This window comes from Zootoca vivipara, chromosome 7 (assembly GCF_963506605.1).
Source record: "Zootoca vivipara chromosome 7, rZooViv1.1, whole genome shotgun sequence".
Classification (NCBI taxonomy): domain Eukaryota; kingdom Metazoa; phylum Chordata; class Lepidosauria; order Squamata; family Lacertidae; genus Zootoca; species Zootoca vivipara.
The window spans coordinates 5650689-5668497 of record NC_083282.1 but is presented as its reverse complement, the minus strand read 5'-3'; the positions used below and the strand labels follow the sequence as shown (position 1 = coordinate 5668497).

The 17809-nt window shown below is 42.8% G+C and overlaps 1 protein-coding gene across 1 annotated transcript in view; it reads right to left on the bottom strand.

The window, feature by feature from the left end:
* Window positions 1-4960: 4960 nt before the first annotated feature.
* Window positions 4961-17809, bottom strand: part of LOC118089085 (regulator of G-protein signaling 5) — a 28321-nt gene continuing 15472 nt past the window's right edge. The window contains exons 3-5 of the mRNA XM_035123489.2: window positions 14165-14226; window positions 13137-13303; window positions 4961-11520 (exon numbers count right to left, since the gene is read on the bottom strand). Of these exons, the coding sequence (XP_034979380.1) occupies window positions 11359-11520; window positions 13137-13303; window positions 14165-14226 (391 nt within the window). The 3' untranslated portion in view covers window positions 4961-11358. The remainder of the gene's footprint in view (window positions 11521-13136; window positions 13304-14164; window positions 14227-17809) is intronic.

Genomic DNA, 17809 nt, shown 5'->3' with positions numbered 1-17809 from the left:
CTGGTGCCTGTCCAGAGTAAGCAGTGCAGCTCAGTGCAAGAGCTGTCCGTTTATCTAATGTGCAAATAAGTGGCTCCAGAACAGATGTCTCAAGGAAGTAAGCTTAGGGTGCAATCCTATATCCACTTACCTCAGACAAATAAGCTCCACGAAACTCAAGAGAGACACGGGTGGCGCTGCGGTCTAAACCTCAGAGCCTAGGGCTTGCCGATCAGAAAGTCGGCAGTTCGAATTCCTGCAATGGGGTGAGCTCCCATTGTTCTGTCCCAGCTCCTGCCCACCTAGCAGTTCAAAAGCAGAGCAAAGTGCAATTAGATAAATAGGTACCGCTCCGGCGGGAAGGTAAACGGTTTTTCTATGCGCTGCTAGCCACATGATCCAGAAGCTGTCTGCGGATCATGTGGCCAGTAGTTTAAAGAGAGATGCCGCCTTGAAATGTAAGTAACCAAAACACCTGAGTCACCATCTACTTTCTATCTCTCTCTCACACACTTGCAATAGGGAGATAATAATGATGCCTTATACAGTGGTACCTCGGTTTATGAACACAATTGGTTCCGGAAGTCTGTTCATAAACTGAAGCGTTCATAAACTGAAGCGAACTTTCCCATTGAAAGTAATGGAAAGTGGATTAATCTGTTCCAGACGGTCCGCGGAGTACTTAAACTGAAGCGTTCATAAACTGAAGTGAACGTTCCCATTGAAAGTAATGGAAAGTGGATTAATCCGTTACAGACGGGTCTGCGGAGTACTCAACCTGAAGCGTACTTAACCCGAAGCATGGGTGTAATTGGTTCCGGAAGTCTGTTCATAAACTGAAGCGTTCATAAACTGAAGCGAACTTTCCCATTGAAAGTAATGGAAAGTGAATTAATCCGTTCCAGATGGGTCCGTGGCGTTCGTAAACCGAAAATTCGTAAACCGAGGTGTTCATAAACCGAGGTTCCACTGTACTACAGTTGCTGTAAAGATTATGACAGTATGATGTTATATGCATCACATCAAACACACTAAAGCAGGAGTCCCCAAACTAAGGCCTGGGGGCCGGATGTGGCCCAATCGCCTTCTAAATCCAGCCCGCGGACGGTCCGGGAATCAGCATGTTTTTACATGAGTAGAATGTGTTTTAAAATGCATTTCTGGGTTATTTGTGGGGCATGGGAATTTGTTCTCCCCCCCAAAAAAAAAATATAGTCTGGCCCCCCACAAGGTCTGAGGGACAGTGGAATGGCCCCCTACTGAAAAAGTTGGCTGACCCCTGCACTAAAGGCACTAATTGTGATTTATTGAGAGCCAACATGGTGCAGTGGTTAAAGTGTTGGACTAAGGACCTGGGGTCCCCGAGAATAGCTCAGTCAGTACAGCATGAGACTCTTAATCTCAGGGTCGTAGGTTTGAGCCCCACATTGGGCAAAAGGTTCCTGCATTGCAAGGGGTTGGACTAAATGACCCTCATGGTCCCTTCCATGAGATTCTATGAGACCAGGGTTTGAACCCCACTCAACCATGAAGCTCACTGGGTGACCTTGGGGCAGTCCCTGCATCTCAGCCCAACCTCCTTCACAGGGTTGTTGTGGCTGAAGAAGAGAAACACCATGTACACCACCTTGAACTCTTGGGGGAAGGAGAAGATGGGATATAAATGCAATAAAACAAACAATTATTAGACAACCAAAGAGCATTGTTGTCAGAGGATAGCAGGCCAGAAGATGAGTAGAGGAAGGAGCCCCTGGTGTCATTATACTGTACTCTGTCATAAAGTGGTGGTGAAAAACAAAAGCCCCCCCCCATGTGTTGAAAGACACCCCCCTTGAAGGGCATCATGGAACCAAGCATGCTAGCCTTGTCCCACCACGCTGGCATGCCTGCCTGTGACCGCTACGGTCCTACCATCCCCATGTTTGGCCAGCATGTTGCAAGGGTTCCAATCAAAAGTTGATATTATTGTTTTAAAAACCCCAAGGGAGATCTCCCACATTACATGTGGCTTAGACTTCTGTCCACGGTAGATAATCAACAGTGTATTTTGGCATCTCAAAGATGAACAGATTTGTTGAGGTTTGGGCTCTGCAGAGAAACATCAGAGACATCCCACCACTTACAATGATTGCCCTTCTTTCCCACTTGAGAGTAGTACTTCATGGGTCTGGCAAAGAGGCCTCTAGTTGTACCCCTTCCCCCCCCCAAAAAAATGAATGCACAATAAACCAGCGAGATTTTAAAGTGCTCATTGCCCCCAAATTATTTGTTTTGTATTATGACTAAGGTGGCCGTGTGTCCTACTTTACAGAGGACATTAAATCCTCTAATTTGAAGGGCTGTCCGAGTCCTCTATTTGAAGGTGCTGTTTATCTGAAAGGCTGTCCAGGAGGGGGGGGGAGAGGGCCTTGAAGTTGACCATCAACAATTCACACCTGGACAGCAAACTGAGCAGGCTCACATGTATTGCTTTTCTAGGTAAACTATAGCAGTCATTTCTAAATGTGCATCTAGACTTATAAATTACCATATGCAACTATAAACCTAATTTATGTCTTCTGGTTTGGTGAAATGTTTCATCTTTTTAGGGAGGGGAATGCAAAAATAGCCACCATGAGTATCCCAGTGTGTTTCTGGAAGAGCATTGCTGTCAAATTGTTTGAGCATCCCAGCTCTTCACTGCAGAGAACAGCTGTGGTTTGTTATACAGACAATTTCCTCAGCCAGACTTCCTACAACAGCTGGCGAACGTTCAAGCCTGCGGTTATGTGGCTGGTGCACAACAGGCACACTCAAGGGTCTCTTGTGAGCTAGTGTGGTGTAGTGGTTAAGAGCGGTAGAGTCGTAATCTGGTGGACCGGGTTTGCATCTCTGCTCCTCCACATGCAGCTGCTGGGTGACCTTGGGCTAGTCACACTTCTCTGAAATCTCTCAGCCTCACTCACCTCACAGAGTGTTTGTTGTGGGGGAGGAAGGGAAAGGAGAATGTTAGCTGCTTTTCTGACTCCTTCGGGTAGTGATAAAGCGGGATATCAAATACAAACTCTTCTTCTTCTTTAAGACTTCTTTGTTCATTCATTTCCCCACAAACTCCAATAAACTGATGTGGCTCTCCAGGGAGAAGTGCTGTTGACAGGCCTTTGGAAGGCACATCCTTATTTTTCAATGGCTGAAGGTGCAGTTAGATCCATAGCTGCCAAGTTTTCCCTTTTCTCGCGAGGAAGCCTATTCAGCATAATGGAAAATCCCTGAAAAAAAGGGATAACTTGGCAGCTATGGTTAGATCTGATGAGGCAGGGAACATGAGCAGGATTTCCTGCAATACACAAACACCCCCACCCCACCCCCTCCATGGTGTATGTCCCAGCTCTTGGTGGTGATGGTTGTTTTTAACCTTTCTATTGCACTGCTTTCCTGATTAAAATCACCCTGCAAAGCTGCTCTTTGCCTTGTGGAATTAGATTAGGTGTCTGTGTGACACCTATTAATTTCCCCCCCTATTTTGTCAAAGAGCACCTTTGAGCAGCAATTTTAATCAATAACATGACACAGATAAAGGGTTTACCGGTAATTCCCTTCCTCTGGACGCTGTGGTCCCTGTTTAGCATTATTATTATTATTTTTTACAAAACAAAACAACAACATAGGTTTGAGCTTTAGGCATACCTGACCATTGAGTGGATGGAGTTACATCTAGGCAGTATCACACCACAGGACACACACACACATACACACACCCCAATACTCAATGGTGGTATTCAATGAAGCCTTACTCAGAGGAGATATATGAAAATTAAAGAACCTAACTGAGTCATGTGCATTAATTTTCATGGGTCTACTCTCAGCAGGATTACCACTGAATGTGCTGGTGGAAAGGATGCTGTTTGCCCAATATTAGAAACAAGGAACATGCCTGTCATTGTGATGGCCACCAACAGAGACATGCTGAAATTCCATGGGGTCCTCCTCATCGGAGGCTGAGCAATCTTGTTTCAAGGGCAGGATTTGCTCTCAGCTCAACACTCTCCCTCAGTGTAGCAGCCTAACTTAAGACTCTGCCCCCAGAAACGGCCACCATTCATAGTTGGATAAAGACTATAGTTTTTAAGAATGGTGAGAGTAGAAGGAGAAAGGCATTCCTTTCCAATGTGTACATATTTATTTTGTCCCACTTACACTTCTGGAAATAAGGTAGATATGGCAGGGTGGGGTGAGTGTACCCACCAGAAGAGTGATCATGTTCGAAGTGCCTTCTACTCTCTGGGAGGAAATACCTGTATAACTATTCTCTGTTTCTGGACCATTTTATATGACAAACCAAAACAGTGGGATGTACTCAGGGACACCAAAGGCAGCAATTTTTAAAATTTCTGGTTACAGTTTCTTTATTTGCTACTGTCTGCCTGTGTACATATTCCCACCCCTTCACCTGCAGGGATCCTGTTTCCTAACCATGCAAAGCAAGGTAGTAAAATGTAACCAAGAGACTAAACCCAAAGACCAGCGATTATATTTATGATAAGTAGTGGAAGCAGCATGAAAAGAATTAAATCCTTGAGTCTGAAATCTTGCACTAAGCCAAAGAGGAGAAACCAGTGGCCTTCCATATGTTGTTGGACTACAACTCCCATCAGTCCCAATGGGCAATGATAAGAATGACGGGAGTTGTAGCCTTACCTGTATCTGGAGTGCACAGCCCTTCACTAAACTGAGCACAATCCTGTTTGAGAATCTAGTACAATCAAAGCCACAAGAAGAGAAATGGGAAACATCATAAAACAACCGTACTTATAGAGGTGAGTGATTTATACATAACTCCCTTGTCACAAATCTGAAACTTGGAGGCTCTGGAGAAAGTGAACTCTTGAGTCCCGTGATCTTGCAAAGAGTCACCCTATACCAGACAAGTGTTCAGTGGGTAATGCAGGTGCTAACATTCCAAAAGGCATTTGCCTAACAGAACTGCACAAAAGAAGTAAGGTCACAGAGAACACACAGGGACACTTTATTTCATACTGGGTATAAAGCTGAGTAAATAGTTTTCACTAGTCATCTTTAAATTTGCAGTTGTTCAGTCTATGTGCAATTCAAAACACAATCCAAAACACAAATTACAGCATTCTAGAAATACATATATGAATATACTACGGTATATATGAATATGAAAAATCCAATGGGAACATCTCCCAATGAAATGAAAACAAGTCTCAGGAGACTAAATAGCATGCATTCCAATGAGGAGAAGTTCTAAGTGGAATTTGCCCATAATTTTTATATATTGTATAAGCCTGTAGATAATAATGGAGAAATATAATGATATCACCACTAACATGTGCATCATTTAATGATACAAGCAGGATAAAAATCTAACTTAACTGAAAATAAAGCTATCACAACCCCAACATGCTCTGTAGAAGGCACCCCAAAAGTTCGGGATTTTGTTGGTTTGTTTTTAATTGCATTTTCCCTCCATCTGATTTGCATACCAGAAAGATTAAATAGAGAATGCTACACAACTGCACCTTATTAGAAATTCTGGGCTTCTGCGGTATGAAGTAGCTTATAAGAATCTGGGTTCACAGGCACGTCGCCTAAAATGAGATTACTTTTTGCATTTGTTGTGGCAGCAATGAAGAATAGCTCAAGCAATTCAAGTTAAGCCCCCTAAGCTGGGTGATAAATGTAAATAAACGGTGCCAGAGTTCTTGCTTTGGTTTCTAAGGAGCAATGATGCTTTGCAAAATGAGTGTTCAGTATTTTAATTGGTCTAATCAAGTCAATGGATAACTACTGATAGGGCAAGGTATGAACATGCACATAAGGAGAGACCAATCATGTTAATCTCAGCTTTTAAAAATATATTTTTTAAAAAAATATTTTAAAAATAATAATAAATTAAATATATTTTTTAAAACTAAAACATGGTTGGTATTGAATGTGGAAAACTCAGGCTCTAGAACAGGCATCCCCAAACTTCGGCCCTCCAGATGTTTTGGACTACAATTCTCATCATCCCTGACCACTGGTCCTGTTAGCTAGGGATCATGGGAGTTGTAGGCCAAAACATCTGGAGGGCCACAGTTTGGGGATGCCTGCTCTAGAAGGAGAATGGCTCACCTGATGACATTCTACATAACTGATCATCAGGCAAGTATTTTTCTTTACATTTAACACCTATAGATGTTTAGAGGAACAGATGGCCTGCCATTCCACAGACAAAGGATCTTATTCTTGAGGGTCTTCCAGTGGTTTCACAAGTTTATAGGTTCAGGTCTGAGGCCTTGAATCTAAGGTCACTTCCAGAGTACCTGAGCATTCGACCTGATTTATTTGTGTAAAGTTTGTAGGGAGGTTAGATGACACAATCTGTTTCCTGAACATTCATTTTGATTTGCTTGTGTGAAGGCTATACAATGTTTTGTCAAGCAATTGTTCTCTCATACTTTCCAGTGCATTTTCTTGTCACATTCCTTATTGGGCTGTGGATTCTGGAAACCAGTCAAGAAGTGAACTCACCTGGCAGCCTTGGACCAGAAACTCTTTCTCAGCCTGATCTACCCCACAAATATTTGGGAGACAACGCATATTTGGGAGGATTTGGGAGGATAATATGGGCTCAGAAGAGGGACAGGTTGAAAATGTCATAATAATTTTTCTTCATATTGGATCATTTAGAGGCATCTTCCAAGACACGTTTTCATGATGTTGAGAACCACTTACTTTGAGCATCCATTGGGCTCTAATTGCTTTTCTATCACAGACTGACTAAATTCTTCCTTTGATGAAGCTACTGGGCTCAACCATCCCTGAGCCAATTCTGAAATCACTGTATTCTGCTTGGGACGGGAAAGTCACAGGGGTGTGGGAACTTGTGTTGTTGTTCATAGAATCATAGAGTTGGAAGAGACCACAAGGGCCATCCAGTCCAACCCCCTGCCAAGCAGGAAACACCATTAAAGCATTCCTGACAGATGGCTGTCAAGCCTCCACTTAAAGACCTCCAAAGAAGGAGACTCCACCACACTCCTTGGCAGCAAATTCCACTGTCGAACAGCTCTTACTGTCAGGAAGTTCTTCCTAATGTTTAGGTGGAATCTTCTTTCTTGTTGTTGTTGTTGTTGCTGCTGCTGCTGTTGTTGTTGTTATAGCCCCTGTTTCTCTCTTACTCATCTTTCGTCAACAATAGGCAGCAAAACAAAACAAAAAAAAACCCAGTTGAAACCTGCTTTAAAATATTGGTAAGAAATGCTTAGAATTTGGACAGTGCGACAGTAAACACTATCCAAATTCTAAGCATTTCTGCAGAGAATCCGCCATACCACAACTGATTCAGGTATTCTCCAAGTCACCCAGAATGCACTGCAGTCCTGATAAAATTGCTCCCTAACCAGAATGCTTATGGTTTGTTTCATCCAAACAAACCATGAGCAGTAAGCCAAGAGCAAACCTTGGCTAATGTACACAGGTTTGTTGCAAGAGAAAATTACAACTTAGTCTCTTGCTTCTTTCCCAGCAAGGAGAGAGAAGCAGATGAGTGCGGCAAAAAGTTTTCAGTGGTGTGTGCTAGCATGCTGCTTGTTCACAGACCACAATTTGTTTTTAACTATGGCTTAAATTGATGTGTGAACTAGGTCCATATTGAGAAATCAGAAAAAAAGCATAAAATCCTCATTCTCACGCTGTAATGGTTCTTTAGATGTTTGCCTGAGGCTAAACAATAAAAACAAATTGCTTTGTTTTCTTTCTCCTGGGAAAACTAAGCCTGACCCTTCAGCCATGCACTATATTTTTATATTGTCAGCATGGAAACAATTTTTAGAAGTTATTTTTCTTACCCTTCTGAAAACAGGTTTGTCAAGCCTTTGTTTATTTCACTGTATGTCAAATGCTGTCTTGTTAAGCTCTCTTTCCAGGTTTAAACATGTTGAAAAGCTCTTCATAATTTCAGAGGGAGAGAAACAGAACAGGTTCAGCCCAGGATGCAACCATGCAGGCTCCCTCCTACATCATGGGCTGGAAAATCTGCCTCTAGGGGGAGAGGAATTTTGACCGCTTGTTCTGTTATCAGCATCTCAAGGAAATGTGTGTTCCCAAATATGGTCCCTGGGGATTAGTCAGCCTTTCCCACAAACAAGTGCATATAACCTCAGGGGATAACTGATGGATTGCCGCAAGCAAAGAATGGGCTAAAACCAAGGTTCATTGTCATATCATTTCCCAGGAAAATAAGATTATTTAACCAACTTAGATTAGTTGTTGCCTGGAATTTCCTTTCATGTTGACCTTTTTTCCTTAAAGACTGCACAGTATGCATTTATAATTTAGAAGAAAATAATTTGTTTATTGAGAAATTTAAGAAAACGGGGAATGATGGTTCTAGTCCAGCACTTATTTGTAGTATATGTAGAGCTATTTAATTGCATTGTAATGAAATAGGTTGTAAAGCTGGTGTGTGGAAACCCTTGGCCCTCCAGTGGTTGCTGAACCAAGCAACGGGAGCTGGGACCAAGCAACGGGAGCTCACCCCGTCTCAGGGATTCGAACCTCCGACCTTCTGATCAGCAAGCCCTAGGCTCTGTGCTTTAACCCACAGCGCCACCCGCGTCCCGCGTCCCTCCTGCTATAGCTGTCTAAATTTTATATTTTCTTTTCATCTTGAACTTAAAAGAGTTTGGCAGCCTACTTTTTATTGTGCTTTCTTTTTTCCTTTGCTATTTAGCATTTAGGATTAATTTCCCCATCTTGACAATTGCCCAGATCTCAGAGTTTTCAAAAAATAAGGGGCTTAGTATGGCAAATAAGTCATTTAGATATCATGAACTGGTCAGGAGCAGTGGCAGGGTTTTATTTTTATTTTATTTTATACGATCTGAGGAGAAGCCAGAGTATGGACCGTAATAAAGATTGTTGTTTTTATTTTATTTTTTTTAAGGGTTTTCTGTGGGAAAAGGTGAATCTGGATTAAATGTTTGGGGGAAATGAGCTGGTATTTTGATGCTGACAGCATTGTGCGGGCGCTGTGAAAAAACATGCATGAGCAGCACTTAGCCCACAAAAAGATCCCTCTGGAATCACTCTAACAAAACTATTAAACAAATAATTTCCATTTGCGAAACCTTCAAAGATAAAAAAGATCAGAGGCACAGACCCCGGGGGGGGGGCGGAAGGCTAGCTGGGTGAAGCCTCCAGAGAGACACCATTGAGGCTCCCAGCCTGTGTGTGTGTGCAGAAATGTCCGTGGGGTGTGTGTGAAACTGGGTCTTTGACCTGGGTGAAATAAAGCCTAGTTTCGCCCCTGCCAGTGTTTGGGATGGGAAGCTGGATTTAGGGTAGTTCTCCCATGCTGTATAGCTGATTGATTCAGTGTATCTCCCCAGCTATGCATTCACAGGCTGGGATTGCAAGATGGTGCTCAGCACTGCTTCCTTTTCTCTTCATTTGGGTTCAGATGCATTTCTATTTCTATGCAGTTCACAGGAAAGCAAAAATCTAGGTAGCTTATAATTAGAATGCAAGTAACACTAATTTTGAGGTTAAATGCTTAGGGCTGAAATCCCGCTTTGGCAAGCCTGCCCCCGAGAGAATGAAAAGATAAAAGACTTTGCTACAGTGCTACAGGTACGGTATTTTCATCACAAGTCAGAAAAGAATACTTCTGGAACATTACATATGCTCCTGTGCATGGGCTATCCATTGGCACTGGCAATTATGTAGGTCCATTACAGTTATTATAACCTCACTAAAGCTTACGTAAGAAATGGAAGTAGATAAGAGGCCTGGGTTGCTAAAGCAAGCCACACTCTTTGGGCTGGAATGGTCAGATTTCCAAGTGTTTTAGTGTGTTTTAGTAACTGCTACTTGGGTAGGTATTTTGAAAATGATATAATTGCACATCCCTTCCCTTAACTCCATCAGTTGCTGACATCACAGTTGCTGACCAAAAAACTACCGGTATCACTTTCGCTTCAGCCTTCTTTACAGTAGAGCAGGCTTTTGTGTAACTTATCATCCACCAAGCTGCAAGTAACCCACAAGAAGCTTGATAAACCTCTTGGCTTTCCTGCCTAATTCCCACATCCCCATGTCAACATATAGATCATTATTGCAAGCTGAGTTTTTATACCATCAGTTTAAGAGCTGTAATTTTCTGTCCTATTCCTTGTGCCTGCTCTCACCTGATAACAATATATCTGAATAACATTCCCTGGATGAAATTGCAGTAATAAAATGACCTATGGTAGTGGACCCAGGTGGCGCTGTGGTTAAACCTCAGAGCCTAGGGCTTGCTGATCAGAAGGTCGGCAGTTCGAATCCCTGTGACGGGGTGAGCTCCCATTGCTCGGTCCCAGCTCCTGCCAACCTAGCAGTTCGAAAGCACGTCAAAATGCAAGTAGATAAATAGGAACCGCTACAGCGGGAAGGTAAACGGCATTTCCATGTGCTGCTCTGGTTTGCCAGAAGCGGCTTTGTCATGCTGGCCACATGACCTGGAAGCTATACGCCGGCTCCCTCGGCCAATAATGCGAGATGAGCGCGCAACCCCAGAGTCGGTCACGACTGGACCAAATGGTCAGGGGTCCCTTTACCTTTACCTTTTTTTACGGTAGTGGATAACAAACTTTTGACATGGGAGTATATGAATATGATCTCAGTGAAAGAATTAAGTAAAAAGGCACAAGGGAGCAAATGTTATTTTTGTGTGCATCCTTTACCTTTCTTATAGCTGAGTCATGCTATATCCTCATGGCTACTAGAAATGACAGGATGACCTATGCTGGTCAAAACCTGTTTTCTATAGTAATAGTCCTCATCCTTTTCAGACTAGGGACCGACCCTTAACCCAAGCAGGCAATTGGAGACCCTCTTTTTATTGTCACACCGTAAATTTGAATGGTGGCATTGCTGCTGCTACCAACCAATAGGTCCAGCCGCAAGTCACCAATGGGTCCCAATTCACCAGTTCAAGACCCCACAACCTCCTTATCTTTTATTAGACACAGACATGTGATTGGTAGGTGATGGGATAATAAATACAAGTAGCATAGGTTTCACCAGTTGGCATCTGTTGTATTTTAGGTAGGTGTGCCCATCTAATTGCTTTTTTTTTTGTAACAGTGATATTCATGGAGAAGAACAGAAATTCGAGAAATTGTAATATGAAATCAACTGGAACAGCAGAAAGACCAAAACAGTGTGGGCAAGACTTTTAACAACACAGCCTTTGAAATCTAGAAGCTTGAAATATATATATACTGTACATATAAAGCAAAACAACTACCCAGATGACTAGCAAAAGCGGGCTACTGATAACTGGAGTAAGTAAGTAACAACGCTGCTTGGGGTGGGAGTAGCCGTTCCCCGCACAGCTCTGCCACATTGCTACTTTACTAATTCCTGATATATGTTGGAACGCACAAATCTGGGCAGAGAATCCTTCTCCATCAGCATGAAGATTCTCTTCTGGGCCAGGTCAAAAGTGCTCACAGATGGCTCCACCAGGTTCTTCATGGTGACAGATTTGGTGAAATGGTCAATGTTCACCTAGGTAAGAAGGAGGGGGGAAGTGATTATTTGTGGAAATCGAACCAATCCTGTTCCTTCACAGTGTTATTTAAAGCAAGGGAGCTACTAAAAATACCGTTTCGCACTTGGATTTATGGCAGAATTGCCAACATGCAAACTAGTCAGATGGGTGGGTTGCAAATTAAATATAAATAAATAAATACAATAATAGTTTGTAACAATGGCAAACATGAAACCAGGAATATCAGAAATTAACCTGGGCTGTAATGCAGTGAACATCTGGACACAAATGCAAAAATAATTAAATATTTGAATTTATTTGCATTGTGTAGATTGTGAATTTTTGCTACAAATTCCACTTGTGACGCTACCTCATTCCGAGTCGGTCTTTTGGACTTTCAGATGGAGCATTTTCTGAACCCCTGCCACATGAGATCCCTAATTTAGCAGGGGATGCCAGGAATTGAACCTGGCACCTCTTGGCTCTTCCCTAGAATAAGTACATGAGCTTTGGTTGTGGGCTGTATGTGGGAGGTGTAAAATTTCAAAGGATACAAATTTTAATTTGAAAATGTTGGCAGAGCCTGTTGAAATTAGCAGGCTTTGAATTGGAGCAAAGTTCTAAATAATAATAATATTATTTTATTTCCAACAAAACATTAAAATACAGAAATCCATCAAACATTAAAAGCTTCCCTAAACAGGGCTGCCTTAAGATGCCTTCTAAAGGTCTGGTAATTGTTGTTCTCTTTGACCTCTGGTGGGAGGGCATTCCACAGGGTGGGTGCCACTACCGAGAAGGCCCTCTGCCTGCTTCCCTGTAACTTGGCTTCTCGTAGCGAGGGAACCGCCAGAAGGCCCTTGGAGCTGGACCTCAGTGTCCGGGCAGAACGATGGGGGAGGAGACGCTCCTTCAGGTATACTGGACCGAGGCCGTATTACAACTTTAATTTAGGTATTCAATTTCTTAAAATTAAAGGTGTAAAAAAGTAGAGTTCCCAAGTATGTTGCACGATGACCAGGAAGCAACGCTGTAACTGTCGCTGCAACAGCAAATCATTATGATATATATGTCAGGGGATTGTTGCGGCTACTCTCGAGTAAAGATGTTCCAGTCCGCTCTGTCTTTCAGAGTTTTATTGTGCATATTATTTACAGTGCAGAGATATCAGAAAACATGACTGCCTAGTCCGATTCAGAACCTGGCAATGGCTTCCTTCGCATCTTGGACCAGCATAAAAGCCTGGGCACCCCAAAATGCGCCCCCTAGTCCTGTGGGCACGCGCCTCAATTCGGGTGCCAGAAGGGGCTGGTTCCTTCTCCCGTCCTTCCTTTGGCGGCACCTCGCTGCGCTGTCCTTCCTCTTCTGGCCAGCTGGGTTGGTGCCTAGGCTCTGACACGTCTGAGTCCATTCCTCATTCCCTCCTCCTGACCCGCTGCTAGCACTGGGCGAAGTGCTGGTCAGGATGACTGGGGGAGGGTCCTTGTAAGGAGTCCCCCTGACAATATACAAGCAGGGGATAGTTTAGAGAATTGTTTTGTGATTTGGGGGATAATAGTGTGAGATCATTCCACCAGAGACAACTCTTAGCACACAGCAAATTTATGAACTCCTTTCAATGCAAATAACTGACCTCTTTGGAAGCCTCACTTTGGATAAATTCCTCATAGATTTTCTTGGCCTTTTCAGTCATTTTAGCAGGCACTTTGATTTTCTTATAGTCTTCACAAGCAATCCAGAACTCAATGTTCTCCTCACTGAACTCGGATTGGAGGAAGCTCCTGAAGCTAGCAAGCCCGTCTGCACAGAGAAAAATTGGGGGAAGGTCACCATTTAAAATAATGGATTCACCATAATCCTTTCAAATAAGAGACAACATTGGCTTCTGACATGGAAATGCAGGTTCCCATATTCAACATCTGTATCATTTTTCTTCCATCGTACCTACAAATTATATCAGAACGATGTATTTCTACCCCAACTTCTTATACCAGTTCCATTTTCTCTTGTTTGAATCTATCATATTATAATAATAAGTAGTCTTTGGAGGAGGATAATGTAGCAGGATTCTAGCAAGCCATACTAAGGGACTATTAGACACAGAAGCCCTAGCTCACATGAAGGCTAGCTATATGGGAGAGGGAGGACTTTGTTGTGCTCCTTATGAATGGAGACGATGGCATTTAAATCATTATGTCCTTAAGAGTCTAATTGCTCTAACTAACTTATTCGTATCTGAATAAGTGTGCATGCACACGAAAGCTCATACCAATGACAAATGTAGTTGGTCTCTAAGGTGCTACTGGAAGGATTTTTTTGTTTTGTTTTGTTTTAACTTGTGGCTGGAATTCAACTTCTGCACATGTCAAATGCCTATGAATTGCTTGAAGCATACTGGGTTTCCCCTCTGTCATATTGCCTTACTACCAACACCTTTATTACTTGTATATCTGGATTCCTCCATGTCTCTAGTTTGTAGCACAGTATCATTCAGTTTTCATCCAAAGCCCTTGTGTAGTGTCATTATTATTAAATACTTATGATTGCACTTCTTCCTTGTCATTCCCAAGGAATGATTTAACCTGCTCACACCCACAACCTGCAAGGACTCTAACATTGCTAGAATAGGTGCTCCCAGTAGAGACCCCACAGCAAACTCACATGGATTTTGCAGGAGTTTCTCCAGAGAGTTGCGCCACTGCCAAGCCTCCTCTGGTGATGGTCTGAAAAGATGAGAGGGGGGAGATATTTAAGCACACCCATTAAAGTCAGTGAAAATAGTCACTGATAAAATACAGCAGAAAGATTTTGTCAGCGTTTGAAGGCATCACAGTGGAGAAGGATTGAGAATAATCACACTTAGCATTTTGACTTTATTCTTGTTCAAAGCACTTCACACACCTAGAAGGAAGATTGATGTTATCATACCTGTATGACATATGAGCAGACTGATGCACAGACGAGTAGTGACTCACATAAGTTCAGCAACTGAGCTTATGCCAGAAGGGAGAGTCGAACTAAGGACTTATTGGTTTGTAGCTCATGGCTCAACCAGATGAGGCAATGGAGATCTAGGCTAACATCTCCATTCTCTTGTTTGTTTGTTTGTTTGTTTGTGTGTGTGTGTTTGTTTGTTTGTTTATGTATGTAAAAAAGACCAGGGGAACAAGATTTGGAATTAGGTAAAACTTATGGGTGCACAGACTCCATACTTCCTCAGGTTCCAGGTTTGAGTGATGCTGCAAACTTGAGGTACAAACTCCCCTCCGTCTCAGCCAGCATGGTCAACAGGAACAATGGAGTCCTACAGATTCCCCACCACTGGCTGCCATACATCCTGACCGTCCTGGACATATCTGGAATACTGCAGTCAGAAGCAGTGTCCAGGCAGAAACTGCTAAAAAGGTCCAGGAAATTCCAGACGTATGGCATGTTAGCAGTGTTTTTGGAGATCTTCCTTAAAAATAGCTTAAAAACTTTTTTTTTGTGAATTTGCCCAAAAAGCTCAACAACCTTCCAAAAACAAAGCTTAACTTTCTGTCCAGATTTTCAGTTTGAAATATGGCAACCCTAAAATAAGCTGGTTTAAACTGGTCCTGTTATCTTTCTCTCTCAAGGTCATTCTGCCTATAAGAACAGGCCCCAAAGAGCCTGGTTTCACTTTCTCTTTTTACTTCTTGGTTCTCTCTGCTTTGTTCCTTTTTTAAAAAAAAAAATATTTTTATTAATTTTCCAATTAAAACCAATTATATCACATTCAATATTTCAAATTATACACATATATATATCAATCAAACCGAATGTTATGCCAAATCATCTAAAGAATTTTTTATTTGGGTTCCCATGCTTCAAGAAATTGGGAATTCCTCGCAACTGTCCACTGCCGTCTTTTTTCTAAAGTTCAAATCGTCCTCCAAGTTCATAATAATCCAGATCTTCCCCTTACAGTCACATAGATGTTTTCCACTTTCATCCGATTGTTTCCCAGCTGCTGAGATAAATATCAAACAAAGTTTCACAGATGTTCTTTCTCCTGTGTGAGTTAATCAGTCCAGCCTCCCCATAAATCTTCTTAATGGAGCTCCCTGTTGCGTCGAAGCAGTTCGAAGCAGCGCCATTTTAAAAAGCTTTTCTCTCATAGCCATGAAGATTTACGATCATTATAGAATTTACAGCTTTTCCAGGCAGGAGACCCAAACATCAAACCATAGACTCTTGGTAAATTAATGGATCTCCTTGCCCTATAGCTGAACTTAGCTTCAGGTCGCTGCTCCAATTTAAAGTGCGTCACAGCTCATAAATCCTCCGAACGCGTCCAGAACTCCTTCCGTCCGACTAGGGGGGGGCTTTTCTCATCGGCAACTCCACATCTTTAAAAAATATGCTCAGTAACAACAGTTATAAAGTTCAACTCACACAGTCTTTTGCTTCTCTTTCACTCCAAACAAGCCAGGACATCGCGTCCGGGAAGGTACGAGAAGAAAAAAAAATAAAAACTCACTTCCCTTATCGCTCCGTCCCCATCAATCCTTCTTCCAGATGCAGTACAATCTTTGACTCCTCTCCCTCAGCAGCATAAATTTCTCAGCAGTAAACAGCGCTTCTTCCCCTCCTTCTGAAGTATGTCCATAGATTTAAGCCTAATTATCTTCTTTAACCATGGAAATCCCCGCCATGCAGATTAGCGTCCGGGAGTCCTGGCCCTTGTAAGTGCTCAGCCCAAGCTCCCCCCACTCCAAAAACAGTCGTAGTGGGTCTGGGGGCATCGCGGGCCAGCGGCCCCTCTCCGTAACCCCCGGAGAGGGTAGGGGGTTGCCATTTACTCCCCTAGCAACCGCCAAATTCCTTACGAAGGTCAGAGAGATGGAAAACAGGTCCGCCATTCCTGCAGGCGGAAACCGGAACCTCTCTGCTTTGTTCCTTTGTGGTGATCTGTATATTTAAGTGCTAAGTTTTTTGTCTTATTGTAAGAGTAAGTTAAGGTTTTGCTGCAACTTGATTTGTGACTGTTATGCTCATTTGCCTTCAGTAAATAATACTGGATGAAGCTGATTGCTCTCTGAATCTTTTTTGGCACCCTGCATCGAGTTTAAACGTTTTTACTCTGCTAACTATTTGTTGTGACTTGCTCTGGATCGTTATGGAGCAAAACCACGACAATCACACCATACATTTTCACCTCTTGTGGCAGACAGTGCGTCGGAGTGAGGCTTTGGGAAAGGCACTTTATGATCCCCCATTCTATGAGCGAGGGAGAAGGAATTCTACTTAGGGTAGCAGTATTGGGCCATAATCCTGTCTCGAGTATAACACACAGTTCTTCCCTGATGCCTTGAAGTACCATGTAGGGGCTCCTGACATTGCTTCCAATGTTTCCGTTTCTAACATCCCCAGTTTATTTTGTGTGGAACTAGGCAGAAACAGTCTGGAGCAAAGTGGGGAATGATCCATTTCCATCCATATCCCTTGAGTATTCATTCATTCATTCTCAAAAGTTCTCTGAAGGCTGAACTCTTTCCCCTGCTCTGGCTGTGGCTTCGGGGTTTGCTTCTGTCCCTCCCAGAGATCCAACATCAGTTCCCACGCCCTCCTAAGGGATGTAGTCAATGACCCCCCTTTGTCTCAGGCAAGACATGCCAGAGGGTTCTCACAGCAATGAAATGGATGATAATGATCTGATTTTACTCAGACCTTCAGGACTTGAAATTAAGAGTTTATCGACACTTCTTATTGTCTCACTGCTTTCCCCTGGAGAAAACCACACTTTAGCGCTCAATTGGAGCAAATATTGTGTTTGTTCTGATTTAAAGGTAAAGAGTAGGTTTTCCCTGGCAAAGGGAAAACTGGTCAAATTTGTGCTTTCTGGGCACCGGACAAGCGGAAGTGTGGACAAGCCCTCAGTGATTAGTTTAAGACAAAAGCAACATCGGCCATGTATGGGGTGGGGTGTGGGGATGCAAGCTGGCAACATCACTCAAGAGGGAGGGAGAAGAAGAGAAGCGAGGCCACTGTGGCATAAACCTGCCTGGTTCGGAGAGGTGATGCAGATCTAGAGTATTCCAAGGCAAACAACTACCAATGAATGGAGAGCTGGAGGCCGGACATGGATCTGGGAATCCCAGACCAAATAAATATGAGTTCTGGGTTGCCACTTCTGCAATGGATTAAATGTGTAGCCTGGGCGAATATGCCAATCAGTTACACTCTCCTCCCCGCTTCTTCCTGTCTCTCTCAGCTTCAGTTCCCCATATGTAAAATTAAAATGTTGGCAACCACCTTATAGTCAGCATAGTAGTATACTTGTAA